General features: G+C 37.4%; 2 protein-coding genes across 4 annotated transcripts in view; both read right to left on the bottom strand.

Moving 5' to 3' along the window:
- LOC139967889 (uncharacterized) overlaps positions 1–20,240 on the bottom strand; it is a 130,775-nt gene that overhangs the window by 96,506 nt on the left and 14,029 nt on the right. The window lies entirely within an intron of this gene.
- Positions 1–20,240, bottom strand: part of LOC139967887 (uncharacterized) — a 44,895-nt gene that overhangs the window by 14,581 nt on the left and 10,074 nt on the right. Inside the window, exon 2 of one of the 2 annotated variants that reach the window (XM_071972074.1) lies at positions 5,722–5,841. In XM_071972074.1, the coding sequence (XP_071828175.1) occupies positions 5,722–5,740 (19 nt within the window). In that variant the 5' untranslated portion in view covers positions 5,741–5,841. Of the gene's footprint in view, positions 1–5,721; positions 6,005–20,240 lie in introns of those variants that run through there. The other variant, XM_071972075.1, reaches the window with a different exon arrangement.

Below are 20,240 nucleotides of genomic sequence, written 5' to 3'. Positions count from 1 at the left end.
GGGGTTTGTAAAACCAAAAATTTTCTACTACGCTCTGCGCCAACCGATGGTGGCGCTCCGCTCAGATAGTCGTGCATACAACTTTGCAACTCCTGGCTACGCCTCTGACTCTTAGTGAATTTCTGTGGGTCAAACTCAAAGCTATTTCGAATGAAACAAATTTGTTAAGATATTAACAAGAACTAAACTCTAATTCGGAAGATTCCTACATTAGCAATTAGCATGATTTTGCCTCATTTTGTCTCAAAAGAAAACTTGTTCCTTGTTTCCCAATTTGCACATTGGATATTGCAGTGCTAGTATGCATATTTTCCTTGAGAGGGGGGGGGGGGGGGGCGTTGATGGAGTGATGTGTGTACACAAATAAGATAATACAATAAGAGTTGTAAAGGGTACTAAATATAAGGCTGCATCAGTCCAATCGGATTGCTGCAAAGTGCCCTTTGATGTCGGTGCCCCCCCCAGATTAAAAGTGCTTCCGCCGCCCTTGATGGGCGGTGATCATGGATCAGCCGACACGAAAATGTTTCGATATCTTAAATGTTGGGCGCTTCTGGGAGACGAGGAATTGGTAAACTTAGGAATAAATGGCGATCACTTCCTTCGAGAATATTTCCCAAAATAAAAAATTGCCGGAAATTTTTATCAATTTTAGGGGTGTTGCTTTCTGCCATAATGCACGGGAAGTGCCGTTTCCTGCAATCTGAGGGGTCTGCCAGAAGAAAATTTTCTTGTACGCTGCGCGCCAACCGATGGTGGCGCTCCGCTTAGATAGTACTTACGGCCGGAATACTCGAATCGATTCCGTCCCCCCACGTTTCAAATCGGATTGACCCCCCTGCAGATATCTAGCAATATCTAGGGATGAAAATCCCAAGATCTTCCCTAAACTGAAGGCAGATAGAGAATCGATGCCTTCAGTGTGTAATGAACTTGAAACTGTGCGTCTTTCGAAATGAAAAGAATATTGGGCATTGTACAATAAACAGATAAAAGTTATTTATTTCAGACTCATTTCAATTATTCGATTTGTAAAGCAAACAGCATCAAATCACATCAGAGAGCATGAAAATGGCTTTCCATAATGAACAGCATCCAAACTGTCTATGTGTGTAGTCAAAGGCGTAGGAGTCCAATTTGATTGGGGGGGGGGGGGCTCTAACGACTTGCCCGAAAAATATAACCAAAATTTTAACATGTTTCAACATGTTAATGTAAATATCATATAGGCAAGCATAGGTTATTACATCGCATGCCATCGTGTACCGTACGGTCCGTGAAAGTTGCGCATGACCGCGGGTGCTAATGTAAACAACGAAATGTCGTATATAGATGGAGAAAAAGCTTGGAGGTCCAATTGTGCCAAAACTCTCTTTTACATTAGTAATGGCGAATGAGTCGGGCAAGCTTACAACTTTATTTTAATTACCTCCTACGCCTATGTGTGTAGTGTTCGGTTTCGGAAATATCTGTTATTCTTCATTTCCTTTAAAGAAGTTTCATAGTAGCCGTTATAAGTGGTTTTAAAATTTGGACACCAATAAATTAACTGTGTCTGAATTTTCGAAAATTCCCTGACCAACATTCTTTCATATTTCCCTCTACTCGTGCAATTTTGGCCGGTCTGTTAGGGGTTGAAGGAGTTTCTTCTATATTGGTTGTCAATAGATGAAATTTTGTGCAACATTATGGGTATGCTTTGAAGTGAATTTATACAAAGAATGGGCTTCAAACCTTGAAATGTGGGGCTGACGGGTATTGTGTGCCGCGACGTAGAATCACCTACAAAAGCAATAATCCACAGGAGATGCGATGAGGTCGAACATGATGTGTGACTGGTGACAATCATCAAAAAGGTTTTGGATGAAAAGAAAACTATTGGGAAATTCTTGGTTCTCAGGCAAAACTGTGCCCACACCAAACTGTGGCCACACCAATTTCCTCTACATTCATATGTCTAGTCTATTTTGTTTCATGCAACACATACAATGGAGGTATGAATTGGTGATCGAATATGAATAAAACGAAGAGACACAAAATCTATTTCTTCAAAATCATGAAAAAAAAAGTTAAGAAGCTTTCACTTATCTCAACATAATTGGAAGTAAACACATGCATTTTGTATGTAACTGGTAAAGGTCATCAGTATCGGCCCAAATGATTAACATGTTTTCAAACATGTTCGTTTGAGGATTATTGAAATATAAAATTCAAATTATATAAAATGTCAGGATGGGTAAAATGCTGTTTAAATTTGAGCATTGCTTACCATTATTTGATTTTCCGTCATATTAGGCAATATTGATGACCTTAAATAGTACTAATCCTAAAAGCAAACTGTTGAACTTCACTCTTATGTAGTGTCAAAATAAAGTTTTTCTGATAGATATCACAGATGCCAAAAATGAAATGCTTAACTTTGTACCGAAACACCCATGCCTCACGTTGAAAAGTCGTAAAGATTGTTTGGGACAGCACAAACCAAATTTGGAGAAATTTGGTGACCATTCTCAGAGCAAATGTAAATTGTGTTCCTTGATTTCAATACCTTTTGAGGAGGATCATCTTGCTGTGGTTATGATGACAGATTTCCCCACCCCTTCATTGATATGCATGAAAGCAACTTGAAGATGTACTGCAAGATAGATGCCATAGCTAAACAAAATTATCTCAAGTTTGGATGGAGTTATACCAATTTTAAGAAATTCACTTTTGACACTGTGACCTCCTTAATATTCAAGTTATAGGCACAAGTACTGTCGTCATCTACATAATATAATGCATGTACACAGTAAGTATGGCGAAAATCCGCCATTCTCTCACTTAGTCATTATGCACCCAAGACAAGTGTCCCATACACACATACCAACCAGACTGGAGCTGTACAGTTTCCAAGTACTACGAAAATGATTCAAGGCTTACAAATGGCCACGGAGGTTCCATTCAATTTTTAAGCAAGTTCTGGTATACACAGATCGTCATTTCAAGTTGGCCAATGCCTTGTCAGCCCAAGCATCACCACTCGAACGAAGTATATATAAGGCTGGCTGCTATTTGATAAAGTTTACCAAAATTAGCAAAAGACCCCTACATTTTGATGTATTCTCTTCTCAGAAATTCCCCCAGACCACCCTCTCCCTAGCTTCCACACATACATTGGAAACTATTAAGCCACTGGACTATACTTGACCTTATTAACCTTGAGTTAATCAGTTGCAAACTCTCAACAGTGCCCACCCATTCGATAGGTACACAAATGGGCAAAACACACTGAAGAACAGTATATTGTATGACAAATGTATTTATTCACCATTATACCTGGCAAGGAGCCTAGCGTCAATATACCTATAATTACTACACCAGCAACTACATGACCTGTCCCACTACAAATGCGTAGCCTGGGGGGGGGGGGCGTCGCCTTCACAAAAGAAGAGAAAAACAGAGAGAACAGAGAGAAATAGAGAGAGAAAAGAGAGAAGAGAGAGGGACAGGGGATGGGGATCACGATATGGGAAAATTGGGAGAACGACGTATATGTATATCACAAACAAAGTTTCAGAGATGAAGAAATTAGAATATCTCATTCCCATTTATGACTAAAAACATATTTCATTGGCAGGGTGGTATATCCCACATATTTTTGAAATGAATCTACGCCGTTACCCTATTAAAAAGGAACACAAACCACAAAATTGTAGGCTACATATTTGTAGGGGCAAAATGCGAACAAAAATGTTACTGGCCTATTCACTCGATTCGGCCTGTAAATTCTCCTAATTTAATCAGAAAAACTGGGAACTCTGCTGTAGGCTAAACTTTAAACTGGTATCACACCGTGGTACCATCATATTGTTATTTTGTATGACTGGCTACTGCTAAAAGTGCCACGGATTGGACTAGGTCACCTTAGAATTAGTTTCAATTTTGAGTGAATCATTACCTACATGCATAATTTCTACCAAAATAAATCAATATAAGGCTTATCATATCCAGTATTTTGAACATTTAAATTGAATTTTACAGCCGATTGGATAAACGCCTCTAAAGTCCACCATATCGTTTAGTTTCCAGGGGCCCTATGGTAGGCTCTAGACCCCACGCAGTAGGGGAAAGCATTCTCATTGACAGATCAATAAATTGACTCCGCCTCCACCCCACCTCCCTAAAGTAAAACTCTGGCTACGTGCTTGCCTCATTACCAGTGACTTCCATTGTAGTTTCAGCAAGAACTCGACTGATCGCTACTGTTAGTACACATTTGACAACCATTTTTATAAACTGTTTAGTAGTGGTGCTTTCGTTATGCGTTTTGCCAAATTGCTTGAAGATATCTACGGAGAAAATGTATTCCCTCAGAGATAACGCCACCAACCAAATTTGTATATGCCTTTTCTGAACTCACTTTCACTAATGCTTCAATTCACTCTGTCCGTGCAATTTGACCAACAAAACCACAAATCTGGGGGAGTTTACAGAATGTTCGTTCTTTTTTCAATACATTTACAGACGTGGCCCGTACCTAAACGTGGAGTGTCTTTTATAGCATATGCGGAATGAGGTTTGTTGAGTCTGGACATCTTTTGAAGTTGACCAGGACAATTTTATATCCAGTCCCGTAATACTCCAAATTAATCGTTGATTATGCATTAAATTTCATGAACCTCAACTAAAATGTGTACTTGAAATGACAGACCAGGATATAGTTATTGTTGGTATAAGCCGTAAGTGTAGTTTGCTTGTTACCTATTCCTGCGTATGTTGCAGCAATAGCGTACATATGTTGGATATACAAATAATTGTTGCTGTAACAACTAAACCAATATCACACTAGGTGGTTATCTGAAAGTAGCTACAATCAGGTTTTCGCAGTGTACAATTACCGAACCTGCTCCAAGTATGCTAGGATGTCTAATCATGATCCATTACATGCAAAGTTGAAAACGTGTTCACTACCAGCAAGCAAGTATTCGTCTTTAATACACAAATACATATCAACATTATTAACAGAATAACAAATTTATACGTTCTTAAAACCTTGAAACCCACTCTGTGGTGTACATACTAGATATGACCCACTAACCGACTTGAAATGTTATTATATATGTATGATACTTAGATGAGGATCACTTACTAGTGCGACCAATTGACAGTTTCAATTCAGCAATTTGACAGACATCACACGAATGGCCGGACCACGACCAGGAGCCAACGGCAAACACAATTTCATAGTTCTCTTCGTCAAGATTGATGGAATCAAATTCAATTAATTAGACTTTAAAAATTAGTAACTTTCTTCTTAACAATAATGTATCCCATGATCTCGTCCATCAAACCACAACAAGAGTGTAGCGTATGTTGCAGAAGGAGCAGTAAGATGAGAGGGACCCTACCTCAGTATGACATAAAATAATAAACTGAAAGTATGTCAAATTCGAACTCTACACTTCCAAGGATCAGTCTAGGCTATTGAAAAATAAAACCCATCTTAGCAGCTTCAGCCTAACGGGCCTAGGCTTAAGCTTGGCCTATACCTGTGTATTGTTATTTTGGCTAGGTCGGTAAGGCATTAAATAGTTTTTTTTTACGCCCCGTGCGAAACTGTTAATGTTCATATCTCAACTAACACGTAAAACGTAAAACCACAAACTTATATACAAATACTAAGAAAATAAGTAGGCCTGCATTTAAGAAGTGTTAACATAGTCGGCTAGTGCTACTTACGTTGTTTCGCTTGTGCCATATGTGTTGCAGACGTTTCTTCCCGTCTATATATTTCTTCGTGTGTAGGTCTTGTTCTTTGGCAAAATGTTAACCGGGAGTTGGGGTGACATACATTCGGTTCTTTAATGAAAGAAATATATACTGTGTAACTGTGTTTAACTTTGCCCCTGAAGAATCATTTGAGTCACGGAACTACACCGTGTACAATAGCTAGAAGCTGAAATGAAGTTAAACTATTATCCAACTGATCAGTTCTGTCAAATTCTTTTATTCCTGAAATCCTTAATTCCACAATAACTCGGAATTTACGGTTAAATCGAGTTTCTTGTTTTCCAACGTAAAACATGACACGTGTTATACAAATTGCGACGATGGATAGTATGAGAATAATGAGAAAGGTTAGCTTTTTGAGCAAATGGTTGGTGTATGACCAATAGGCTATAATCTGCTTCCATGTTGCTTTTGAAGAACCTGTAAATTTGGGACTGCAACGTCGCCTGAATATTTAACTAACAAGGCTTACTGACAAGTTAATGATCATTAGAAAATATAATTCCTTTGTGTCTCGTAAACTAACTAATTCTAATTACCAAGTTCTCAACTACTTACTTCCTTCCCAAGGTTCTGTTGCAATGAATGTCGTAAGTCTTTGCTGCTTCGCGAACTGTTTTGAAGTACTGATGTGTACCACAGGGACTAAACTTTACCTTTATATTTGTAACCAAAATACAGACTGGAAATTCCATCAGTTTTATCGTCACATTTCCATGCATATGTGCACGTAGCACGAGAGTCAATAGGTCAGTTCAATTTACCTTTAGACTTTCATTAATACTTGCTATGTGCACCTATGCAGCGACCGCTGTTGCGAGTGATGGAAATTTCCATCATGTAATGTCAGTCACGCATAAAAAAGAGGAAAGGTGTAGTGCCGCCCCTCACATTTGAAATACTGGGCATGGCGCTGTTCTAAGCACGGTACGAAAAGTAAATTCACAAGACGAGCAGTTTCTAGTGACAATGATTTATTGCTGAGTATCAGTCGATAAAATGCCACAACACTGCAGTATAGTTTAAATTTAAAGCGAGATAATCTTTTAAACTATCGCCATAAAGCAATGCTTCCGATGTTGAAACACAAAATATATGTGTGTACAAGTACTATATACCACAATTACAATGGTGAACAGCTGCCTAAGCAGTTTAACCTACAAACGTTTACCACCGGGTAACATTGTCCAACATTGTATACCATACTCTTCCTTGGACATAATCAATCCATTCTTCGACGACACCACGTTCATAGTCGTTTCCAATCACTTTGTTTTATAATATACGAGATCTAAATCAGATATAATGTCATGACAACGGGGACGTGACGCTTTTCCAGGCAGGATGACATGGTCACCAAGTCTGAATAGACCGAACATCGCCGGAGTGTGACAGGGACCATAATAATCATTGTCCTAGAACGGTTCAAAGTAGCAACACCACCAACTCCATCTACTACGCTACCAATGAGAGATCCAACACCCATGCCAAGCAATACACCTGGCAAGGAGCCTAGCGTCACTTTTTCCTAATTACTCCACCAGCAACTACAGCTGTCCCACTACAAACGCGCAGCCGGAATTTGGGTTGGCGGGGGGTTGGGGGAGAAACAGGGAGAGCGAGAAAAGAGAGAAAGGGGGGAGTGATGGGGGGGGGGGCATGAGATGGGAGAGTCGGAGAACAACGTATATCTCACATAAGTTTCAGAGGTGTGGAAATTGGAATATCTCATTCCCATTTATGACTATACATATATTTCATAGGCATAGTGGTATATTTAAGAGATTTGTCTCCACACTTTTTGAAAGATAACTATAGCAGGCATAGATTGAGTCACCTATCGAAAAAGGAATACAAACCACCACACTTTAGGCTACATATTTATAGGAGCAGGATTCGAACCAAATTGTTTGTGGCCTTTATTGACTCGATTTGGCCTGTAAATTTTTTAAAGCAAAACTGGCAACCCTGCTGTAGGCTGTAAACTAAGTACAAACTGGTATCACATCGTGGTACCATCGTATTGTTTGTTTTGTTTTCCTGGCTACTGCCACAGTGCCACGGTTTGACCAGTTCACTGTAGAATTAGCTTCAATTTTTGAGTGAGTCTGTACCTACTTGAATAATTTCTGCCCAAGTAAATCAATATTAATCTAATCATATCCAGTATTTTTGACATTTTAATAAAATTTTACATGATTAAAATCTAACCCGGTTACATAAAAGCCTCTTAAGTCTGCCATATCTTATATTTTCCAGGGGCCAAATGGCAGGCACCTGGACCCCACGCAGATAGGGCAAAGCATTCTCGTTGACAGGTCCATAAATTGAATCCGCTCCTTCACACCTCCCTAAAATAAAAGCCTGGCTACCCGCTTGTCACATGACCAATGATTTATGTTGTAGTATCAACAAGAACTCGGCTGATCGCTAGTGTTACACGCTTGACAACCATTTTTATCAATTGCATAGTAGTGATACTTTTTTCATGCCTTTTGCCAAATAGCTTGAAGATTTCTACCGAAAAAAATGCATTCCCTCATAGAGAAGACGGCAATATACACCACCAAACCAGGTTTGCACTTGACATTCCTGAACTCACTTCCACTAATGCTTCAATTCCCTCTGCACGTGCAATTGATCAAGCAAAACCACAAACCTCGGGATGTTACAGATTGTTCGTTCTTTCTTCAATACATTTACAGCTGTAGTCTTGTTAAGACCCTAGTATGAACAGCCTAGTGTACCCTTCTTTTTCACAAAGCTGTTTTACCGTAACTAATTGCTGCACTGCCCAGAGAACGCCAGCGGCAACGCTTTCGATTGTATCGGACAGATCCTCGGGCATGTAAAATACAGTGGGCAAGCGCCTTCGTGGTAGGCAGACACGGACTCTGAGGCATGTGCAGTTGCTTGCGAGAGAAAGTGTATTACAAACGAATTGGCCAAGACTATCACAGCTGTGGCTCGTGCGAAAACGTTGAGTGTGTTGTATAACATAATATGCGGAATGCGGTTTGGTGAGTCTGAGCATCTCTCGAAGTTGATCAGGATAACTTTATATCCAGTCTTGTGATACTCCAAAGTAATCGCTAATTATGTATTGTATTTCACGAACATCAACTATACAAGTTTGTACAAAGTGAAATGAAAGACCAAGATATAGTTATTGCTGGTATAAGCCGTACGTGTAAGGTGTATCAACTTGAATGAAAATAGTTCGTTTGTTACCTAATTATACATATGCTGCAGCAATATATTTCTGTATATATCTTTTTGATATGCAAATAATTTGTGCTACACCAACTACACAAATATCACACTAGGTGGTTATCTAAAAAGAAACTACAATCATAGTGTACAATTACCACAATTTTTTTTTAAAGATCTTTTCATAATAACGAGGTGTACAGTTCATCCTGGATAGTTAAAGTTAAAAATATGTTAGAACAAAGTGGAATGTCATATGTTTGGAATATCCCTGTTGAAGGTCTCATTGCTACCCCTCACAGTCTTGGTTTAAAGTGTCCACATAGCTAATAGCTATAGATAAACGACTACTAAACTGCATGTGATATACACGAACATGATTGACTATAGGCGATGTTAACAATAACTCTCAATGCAAAGTCCACAGAATGTACAAAAGAGAAACTTGTGTTGTCTGACTAACTTAAATTCCCCTACAGAGAAAACTTAAGCAAATTGCGCTGTGTAAAATAGATTGTAAAACTCCCTATTGTAGAAGGAAGGTTCACAAACATTGACTTTCATGAAAGATTGTGCGAGTTATGTGACCGAAATTCCTTAGGAGGCGAATATCATTACAATTTTGATTGCCCTTACATTTCAGCCGATATGATTGAGTACTTGACTGATATATATTTATATAATAAACTGAAAATCAGAAACCGAAACTGTTTCAAATATGATAGGATGTGTAAAGTTCAACTAGTGTTTACTACCAACATGCACATATTCGTCATTAATACACAAAGTAAAGATAAAAAGAACTATATGATACTACCATAAATGGCAAATAGTCTATTTGTCTACTTTATAAATCTCTCATATGAATATTTGCCAATAGAGATGTCCATAATTTGATGAGTGTAGCAGTAATATTTAAGTGAGTTAGATGGCAACACCAAGCAGTTCTTGTCATGTAGACAATGTACATGGCTTGGTCAGTTTGTCCTGTGAATAAGAGACAACCGTTAATTAGTATAAACTGAAGGGTGTTATAACACCGCCACACATGTTAGACCTGTCAGCTGATGCTACTTTGGAAAAATTACTCACAGAAAAATTCATTATACAAAGTCTGTTTCAACTAATTAATGGTTAGGATTCCAAACAACTGTCCCCAATTTGACTAGTAAGTATATTCTCTGTCAAGTTTGTCGAAATAGGCCGCTGTTATACAACAAAGGTCAATAGGCGCAGTTTCCTCTCGGAAGTCTCCCGGCAGTAATGGTCAGGATTACATTGGTTACCATAAATAGAGATGTATGTTCCCGATGAGCAATATTCCCATGTATTGGCGTCGTTGCAGAAGTAATAAGATGACTGGCACTGTCTACAAACTTTCTCGCAGTATAGTAACCGTACCTGGTTAAACTAAAGTTAGGAGAAACTTTGAACTCCGCACTACAATAATCCAAGGAGCCGTCCGTTGTATAACACCAGTTGTAACGTTAACTGTGAAGTACGCATTGGTGGCTGCTTTTATGGACCATACCATATGAGCCTGCAGCGACTACAGGAGAACAATGATCACAGTCGTAGGCTTCGTTTTGCAGTAGAAATAGTCCTCGCCTCGACGCTGACGTTCGTTTACACACGACCCTCCGTATATGACCCTGAAGATTGGTCCACAGCATTGCAGACCGTTAAAGATGCAAATACCACGATCCTTAACTTTAAACAACATAGTTGTGTCCTGTGATCAAAGAAACAACAACAATGTACATTGCAGGATTAGCTGACTTTGTAGATATGATCACAAGCTTTCGTACCTGTGCCACGTGGCCTTCCGTTGTTATGCCTTTTCCAACTTTCCTCCGACAGAATTGCGTAAAGACATGAACCTTCAACGTATACGGTGTGTAAGCAGGTGTTTTCTAAAGAATAAAGAGCTCAGTTGTCTAAAAGATTGATATAACAACCTTATCCATTTTAGTAAAGATTATATTTTATAGTCAGTCTCTTATAATGAGCTTGAATTACTTTAAAATTACATACCTTATAGATCAATGAGGAAAAGAGACGATATGTCTTAACGAAGGAAACTATTGTTTCTGTAAGACATACAATAGCCGACGAACTTATACTATAGTAATGTGAAGAATAGCATACAATGATAATAGCCAATCAGATGCGAATCGCAAGAGCAGGCGACTATTCAGGTTAGAAGGTACAACGCGATAACTGGCACGTTACAAAAATTCTCCGTCAGATTCTTTAAACCTCTTCGAAAAATGAGTATAAAATATATAGTATCATGAACGAAGACTATGGAAATAATTAAAACAATGAATGACATACGTACTGTAAAAATAAACAATCGTTAAGCACAGAACACTTCTAAAGAAATGTTAGTCTAGTTACTGTCGTGATAGCATTTTTAGTTCTTTATAGTGAGATATGAAATTTATAATGTATGCACCACTGACTAAATGTTAGATGATTATACATACCGTATCTGTTGTACTTTCATTCAGTATCTATAGATAAAGCGTATGGGAACGTTTGTCCTATGCAAACTGCTACTCCTGCGAAGGTGCATTTTCCGTTGGAACTTGGATGTTTGCATATCGGACCACATCTTACGTGAAAATGGCTTATAAACCAATCCTCATAATGTATATGTCATGTGTACAGGGTGTATACTGTATATATATCTTATAATTGAAAAAGTTAAACTAGTCTTCCATTATTTGAAAAATTTCGCTTCGTCGCCGCTTACAGAGGAAAATAGCGTCCAATTTATGTATGTAATTATGGTAAAACACTGATTTCAAATGAACACATATATTATTAGCTACTCAATCTGGCAATACCGTTTTTGAAGTTAACGTGACTACATTCTTTTCTGTACCATACACTGAACAAAACTAGACTTTTGTCTTGACTCCAGACTCGTACTTTTAATAGTAATACATTTTTTGTGTGAAATTTTCCTTTTTCCCCCATTTTATACTAACTATTAATTATCATACAAGGAGCCCGACCTATATGACATAAGTTTAAACGTAACATTGAGCAGAGTGGACGATGCGTTTACTTTTTGGGGCTGATCTGTGGAATACTTTACCAAATACACTTACAAATTCTCCTACGATAAATTCTTCCAAGAAAACTCCCTAAATGTATTCTTACAATTCATAGCTAGGTTTATGCTTTTGAAAGTTTTGCCACTGCTTTGATTATCTTCTGTTTTTCTTTCCTTCTTTTGTTGCTTACACAACCCCCCAACCCTTCTTCCTATTTTAGTTGTGGTAGCCAGACATTGTCTAAGTTCTTGTACTGCACCATTGATGGAGGCAGGTTACATACCATTGGTGGAACTCGTCTAAAATGAGAGTCGAGGTTACTTGTCTCAAGTCCCGCACCCTAATTAGAGAGACCCTCTGTCTTGAGTTTTTCATAAAACATATAGAATTAGCCTTTACTACATGATGTATCTATTATCAGTCTTTAGTTGAGGCTTTTCTGTGATGTAATGTTTGTTTTCTTGTTCCCTAGTATGATTGACAAACCTCAATGGGGCATATACTTTGGTATATAAGTTGTTTGAGGCGTGAGCCTAGGCTTTAAAGAATGTACATTATTTACATATGTTGGGGGTGGAGGGCATGTGATCGCACACTTCAGGGAAGGGAGGTGTTTTGTATTACTTTTAGCCTAATGTGTTGCGCATTGTGTGGAATATGAGTATATTGTGACAGGATGTGCTGTATTCGTTGAAGGGTTTATCCACCATTTGCTTGAGAGCAAATATGTTATTGTGGTTATAATGGGGTCACGTTTGGCCCGATTAGTGAGTGTCAGGGTGCAACAGCGTTTTATGACTGTCTAGCTCAAGACAGTATAGTGAATGTTTACAAGTTATTGTTCATGTGTTATGAGTTACTGTATGTCTTGTATTCTCGACATTAATAGGATAGCTGTTATATCCGTACATCTGTAACTCAAGTATATTTTTGTTGTGTTTAGGCTTTTGCAGTTTGAACCATCATTGCTATCACCAGTCTTTATCAGTGGGCTACCGATTCATTCCAGTCTCATATCGCAGTTAGTGTCATAGTCGCTGTCGTAGTGTTGGTATTATCAATGCGTCCAATACAGCACCATAAACAAGTGAAACTCTAATTGTATTTCCGTGACATTATTTCACTGGTAGGAGTTCAGTTTGTTTCGCCGTCAACAACCACCTCTGATTTGATAAATAAATAAATTGAAAATAAATCTAAGTGAACTACCAGAAACACACAAGAAATACACTCAAAGCTAGCGGTCTCCATTTAAAGCGATATATTGATACCGGTTACACGACGGTATGGCAAAATACAATTTGTTATGCTTTACTACGATATTACACAATGAGTATACATTTCTACATCGTGAAACAGACTGCATCCTCAAATCTCAGGGACAACAACAACGTAGTACGTCTGAAGTCTATCCCATATTAGCTATGAGATGTTTAACTGAAAGGATACATTTCTACAGCTATTATAAACTACAACTGACCAAATACAATCTAAAAGCGTTGGGTATAACTATCCAATCAAATTTGGACACCGTTTTGTCCAAAAAAGAAAAGGAGACATAATAAAATGAATGATAGAATGACATGCCAAGATGAAGATCAAATAAAACACGCTTTTAGTTATATAGATAAACTGAGGACTATATTACAAACTTATACCTTAGTTTGACCATATATGTAAATTTGAATTAACAAAACAAAAATCATGCAACCTGCACAGCCGACTGTGAACGCCCAATACATTTGAGCAAATGTGAGAGAGAATACGTAATGACGCGAGTGGATGACGATCGCGTAAAGTACATGTCGGAAATTATATCGAGTGGTTTAACACTCTTTTACAGTTCGTAAAGAGAGTGCATTTGCTTAGTATGATTGAAAGAAAAAAAAGAACACACATATTCTTGCTTACTGGAAAATCAACATTTACCTCTCACATGTATATGTGTGTTGAGCTACATGGTTACGTAATGACAAAGTCTTTACCGACAAGTATTGATCACAGCAGAATTTAGCCTTTATATAGAATTTCGTGTACTCTTATTGAACAATAGGATACACAAGTAAAGATAAGATGTTAACATACAGAAACGTTGTAGTTTGGCAAAATAGGAAAGATTAAAATTTGTTGAATGCAGATCATCTAAATATCCTTGAAAAGCTTGTAAAATGTAGAAAAGAAGACATTATAATAGTGATTAACAAATGACATTCCAAAATGAAGATCAAGTTAAACGTTCTTTTTTATCTTTAAATGTTATAGAAAAACATAAAACTATATAACAAACGTACTATTGTTTGACCATACATATATGTTAATTTGAATCAGAAAAACACAACTCCCTGTACAGTCGACCTTGAACGCACATTTGACCAAGTGTGAGAATACGTAATGACGCCAGTGGATGACGATCGCGTAAGTATAAATGTCGGAAATTATATCGAGTGGTTTAACACACTTTTACAAATCGTAAAGAGAATGTATTTTGCTTAGTATGATTGAAAAAGAACACACATATTCTTGCTTACTGGAAAATCAACATTTACCTCTCACATGTATATGTATGTGGAACTACATGGTTACGTAATGACAAAGTCTCTATATCACAGCAAAATTTAGCCTTTAAATCGAATTTCGGGTAATTTTGTTAAACAATAGGAAACAAAATTAAATATAGAATTGTTAAGCTACAGAAAACTTTGCAGTTTCGAAAAAATAGGAAAGATCAACAAATTGGTAAATCCAGATCATCAGAATATCAATTTATTTGTCCAAGCCATTTCAGACCTCTTTTCAGATGCATTATTTTACTTTGCCCGTTCTGTAAATACATTTTTATGAGAAACCAACATACAGAGATGCTTTAAGCAGAATCGGATAGTTCAGTAATGTCATTTATAGATATAGGGAAATGAATATTACACCACCAACAATTTCAACAACCCTACCAGCAATTCCGGTTGTAGTTCCCACAAGAACTCTGATGAAAGCTATCTGATGACAGCTAGTATCACACTTGGGAAACATTGCAATAAATTGCTTAATAGTTATACTTTTGTCATACCTTTGGCCACATAGCTTGTATATATCTACGTAACAGAAATTTTTTTCAGAAAGAAGGTACTATAACCACCAACCAAAGTTGTATATGCCATTCCTGAACTCACTTTCACTAAAGCTTCGATCCCCTCTGTGCGTACAATTTGACCAAACAAAACTACAAACCTCGGTGAGTTACAGATTGCTCATAGCTCTCTCTTTAACATATACACAGCTTTGTAAATGTTTGCAGAAACTTTCTGAAACTTTGCAGAATGTTCGATGGACATATGTATATATTCCCTCATATATAATTACACTACACCACTAATCAAAGTTTTACAAATGGAACCTTAGACTCAGTATGATTATTGCTCCAATTCCCTCTGCATGTGTAAGGTGATAATACTCAATCCTAAAAATCTTTCAATAAGCACAAATTGTTATTATCTTGTATTTATAGCCTGTTATTGGATTACGAATTAGAGTGGCTTTAGATACTCTCAAATCAATAATAATGCTATAGAATGATATGTGTGAATTGAGTACACATTCTTTACAAGGAAAATACTAGTGCTACTTACGAGAAAAGCCTGTACATATTTACACTACCAATTTGCATATATTCCTTTTTTACCTTCTTAGATATTATCTGTGGAAAGTGCTGCAACAAGTAAGGATAAACCATATAAATGTTATTTGTCCGGTAGTTTCCCGAAATGAAATGAGCCTGTACAGATCAAAGTTCGGCTATTGTCCATACGGTTACCATTTAAGCCATTAACACATCACTAAGTTTAATGATAAAATAGTTCAGCATACTGTATTTATATAAGGGTTAGCAATAAATGAAATCACCACGCCATTACTTCGATACACAAAACTACTGTACACAAGTTGTTTTCGGAAATGATTCAACGTTTTGAATTAATAAGTGTGATTAGAGTATTTTGGATCAGCCGTGAAATGAAAATTTTAAAAACTTACTACACTGGTTTATGCAATCAACTGCACTGCATGTACCGTCATTCGACAATACATACAATAAATATAATATACTTGAAACTGTTACATAAAACAAAGTAAATATATACGTAACGAAGTTTAACGTGCTGTGTATTTTATGACTGATTTATAACATGGCAGCGGAAAATGACACACTCTGTGTCATTAACAAAGTACACGCAAACAAATCTAAACATTCGGACTTTCAGAAAGGTATGATAACTTTCATCGCTTCTAACATATGCCGATATAGGAGTTTATAATGTATAATCGTGTATACTCGTATTTTTAACTTCATTAACAAACACAATGTATTGTATAATGGTCAATATGGATTCAGGCCTAAACACTCAACGGAGCTGGCACTTGCTGAGGCAGTTGACAAGTTGGCCAATGCCCTAGATAATAATTAGATTTCAATTGGAATTTTTCTTGGTCTTTCGAAAACGTTTGACACCATCGACCACAGCATTTTGCTTTATAAGCTTAATATTATGGCATCAGAGGAAAGTGACTTGAGTGGATAACAAGTTACCTTAATAATAGAATCCAATTAACAATACTAGCGAAACTGTTAACGAAACTATGTCTCTAGGTCATACTATTCGCTAAGGTGTTCCCCAAGGCTGTATAATCATAGGTCCTCAACTTTTTATTATCTATATAAATGATATAAGGAATGTTTCTACCCTATGTTCTACGATCCTTTTCGCGTACGATACAAGTGTCTTTTTCATTGTTCATGACCCAAATGTATTAGGACAAATTATTAACTTAGAACTTGCTAAGTTCCATGATTGGTTTACTGCTAACAAACTTTCACTAAACGTCAGGAAAACTAACTATATCGTTTTCAGTAACAGTGAGCGTAAGGCTGATGACGTTAATCTAGATATTAAAATGAACAAGGAGAGTCTGCAAATAATGAATTGCACTAAGTTTTTAGGTGCTTATATTGACTCCCGTTTAACATGGAACAATCATAAACAGTATATTGCAACTAAAACTGCTAAGGGCTGCGACATTCTCTCAAAACTTAATTATGCTTTTCCTTGAAGTTGCGTTCTTTGTATCTTACTTTAATCGCACCACATTTTACATACTGCATACTAGTATGGTCTGGTACCAATCACACATGTTTAAAAACTCTTTGTTCTTCAAAAAAGAGCAATTAGACACGTTTCATTTGCCAATTACAATGAACATACAAGTAAACTTTTGAAATATCTTAACATCCATAAGCTCCCGGATTTACTTAATGTATATGTAGCCACAAGTTTGCCTATAGAGCTATTCATGGACAGGTCCCACCTTCTTTCGACAATTTCCTTGTTCACAACCATGACATCCACAATGATAGCACACGACACATACACATTTTACGCCATAATCGCATTCACACCAATGTAGGAAAATATAGCCTTCGTCATGCATCACATGGAAATATTTGCTGCTTAACATCAACTTAAACTGAGATTGAGGTTCCTCTTTCTTTATTTATTTTTTTCTTTTTTTTTCCTTTTTTTTTATTTCTTTTCTTAATTCTTTTTTTGGGTGTAATTTATCTGTGTACTCTATGTACAGCGAGTGTATCACTAGATATAATCTCTCGAGGGTTTCTTAATACACTTACTTTTCATATTCCTTAAAGCTCTGTATTTGCTACATTTGTTGTATATTTTGTGAAAAAAACAAATAAAATAAGCGAAATAATGTAAAGCATTACAACAGCAGTTTAACATTGATATTTGGCTATCTAATACTTGCCTATTTGGACGGTGCATTAATACAGAAATTTGATGTTTACTACATAATGTCGATACCAGTTTTGATTTAAATTTTAAGAATCGAGCTCACAATTTATATGTCCTTCCCTACGGGCCACGGTTCGTTATATCTCTCAAATTCAAATTTTTATAGTAATCATAATGTGGTCGAGGTGTGCCTTCACATTTTAAAAGTTAAGTTCCTTTTTCATCTTTTGTTCCACTGCAAATGTTTTGCAGTTGTAAGTAGCAATGCTATACCTCTTTGTACCAAGTTTACATCTTGCATTTTGTAGGACTTTTGGTACCGGATAACAGTCCCCTAAATCATACTTCATTTTCTGCATTGACACAAATTTAATCCATTCTTCGACGACACCACGTGTAAAGTCGTTTCGTATCACTTTTATTTTGTTATTTACGCGATCTGTACCAGATAAAATGGCATGGCAACGGGGATGCAGGAACGCATCTCCGGGAAGGATGATATGGTCACCAAGTTTTAACTCAGTAATAGACTTAACATCTGCGGAGTTCGCAAGGGACCATAAGATTGTCCTGTAACCACTCAAGGTAGCAACACCACCAACACCTCCTGCTACGCTACCAATGAAAGCTCCAAAAGTCGTGCCAAACGCTATACCTGGCGGTGAGCCTAACGTCACTGCACCCCCAATTGCTCCACCAACACATCCCCCTGCTAAACCACCGAGGTATCCCGTATAAGTTCCTATAGCAACTTTACCGACCGAAAGAAGCACACGCTTGGCTACCAGTGCTGTAAATTGCTTATTCGTTATACCTTGGTCATTCCTTTGACCAAATAGCTTGTAGATATCTACAAAACACAACATTCCCTCAAAAACAAGATACAATACACCTCCAACCAAATTTGTTTGTTTCGTTACTACTTCAATCCCTTCTGCACCTGCAAAGTTCCAAAACAAAGCTATAAACCTCTGGGACTTACACACTGTTTGTAGCTCTCTCGCTATCTTAGTAATAACTTTGCAAATATTTTCAGAGACTTGCAAAGACCGAGCGACACCACGTTTACAGAAGGTTGCAAAAGATTCACAATTGTTAAAGAAAAGGTTATACCCACGTTCACCCAATCTACTTAAGGCTCTGCCAAGTACCATCCATGGTGGATTCAGCTGAGTTAACAGTCGCGGGTAATTAATGCAATAGAAATCACCATAACCCATTTGATCGGAGGACAAGGAATATGTCATATGTTTGGATTTTAAACGTCTCTGAATTCTTTTTTTTCTGGTATTCGATAATGAACAGGTTTTCTTTATCAATCGACTCTACGATGGCGTGGTGGTCATACTTCACTGTTGTCAGAACAATGTCTTTCTTCCTTCCCCACGCGACATGATCGCCAGCTCGTAGTCGTTTCCTCGCCTCTGCTGGTGTATTAATCACAGTGCAACTTGATTGGTTCTTTAACTCCTTGTCTGCGGGAGATTTTCCAACGTCGTCACACACCGTAATCTCACGGTTTTCACATCCACACCTTTCGCATAGAATCACATCCCTACCTTCATGGTCGTAGTCACTATATTTTACGTATAAATTTTCATCAGGTTCGAGGCACCAACATTTCGTCTCGGGACTCGCACTGTCGAGGCTGATTAAATCTTGAGACATCTTGTCTGAAGAAGAACAAACCATGCAACGCCTGCCAATTCCGGGAGAAAAAGCTTGCAATTACACTTTCAAAACATCTTTCACCACAATGCTATAGCATGACTCAGTTTCATTTGAATCACGTGAACGAGTAAGAAAAATATTAATGTTAACTTTAAAGGGTCTGACGTTTTGATCCTAGCAAGATCCTCTTCAGCGACAAACTGAAACGGAAATAAAACTAAGAACACTTTAAGAGATACAGAAGGACATACAGTAAAAATTGGACAAATAAGCAATAAATATAGAGCAAACATAGATACCAAACATAGACATATATAGACACAAGGAAATTAAGGTCTGGGACATCTTGATTGAAACTTTGAGAGGTGAACCAATGGGAGGAAGTTAGTAATGGAGGGGACTAGAAAGGGGAATAGGAAGGAAAACTTGAATGTGGAGAGAAAATTTGAGAGTGGACGGAGGTAAGAAAGAAAAAGGGATTTTGAGACAATGTGGTTGAATGATGAGAAGGCGTTCAATCCACAGTCGGTCTCTGCCGAGGCAAATTGTAGACGGACTGTTAACTAGAAGTGCCATGCCTCGATGGACCATATCCAAAATAGTGTAAAGAGGAAGATCGAATATCCTATGCATGTCATACAATGCCCAACTGGAGTTTCAGTTTTAATGGTGTTGACTGTCGATTTTTGGTCAGTGAAACGTTTCGTGAAAGTTTTCTTTGTCT

This window comes from Apostichopus japonicus, chromosome 5 (assembly GCF_037975245.1).
Source record: "Apostichopus japonicus isolate 1M-3 chromosome 5, ASM3797524v1, whole genome shotgun sequence".
NCBI classification, from domain to species: domain Eukaryota; kingdom Metazoa; phylum Echinodermata; class Holothuroidea; order Aspidochirotida; family Stichopodidae; genus Apostichopus; species Apostichopus japonicus.
The sequence above is the reverse complement of the archived record's forward strand: the minus strand, read 5'-3'. Positions and strand labels throughout refer to the sequence as shown.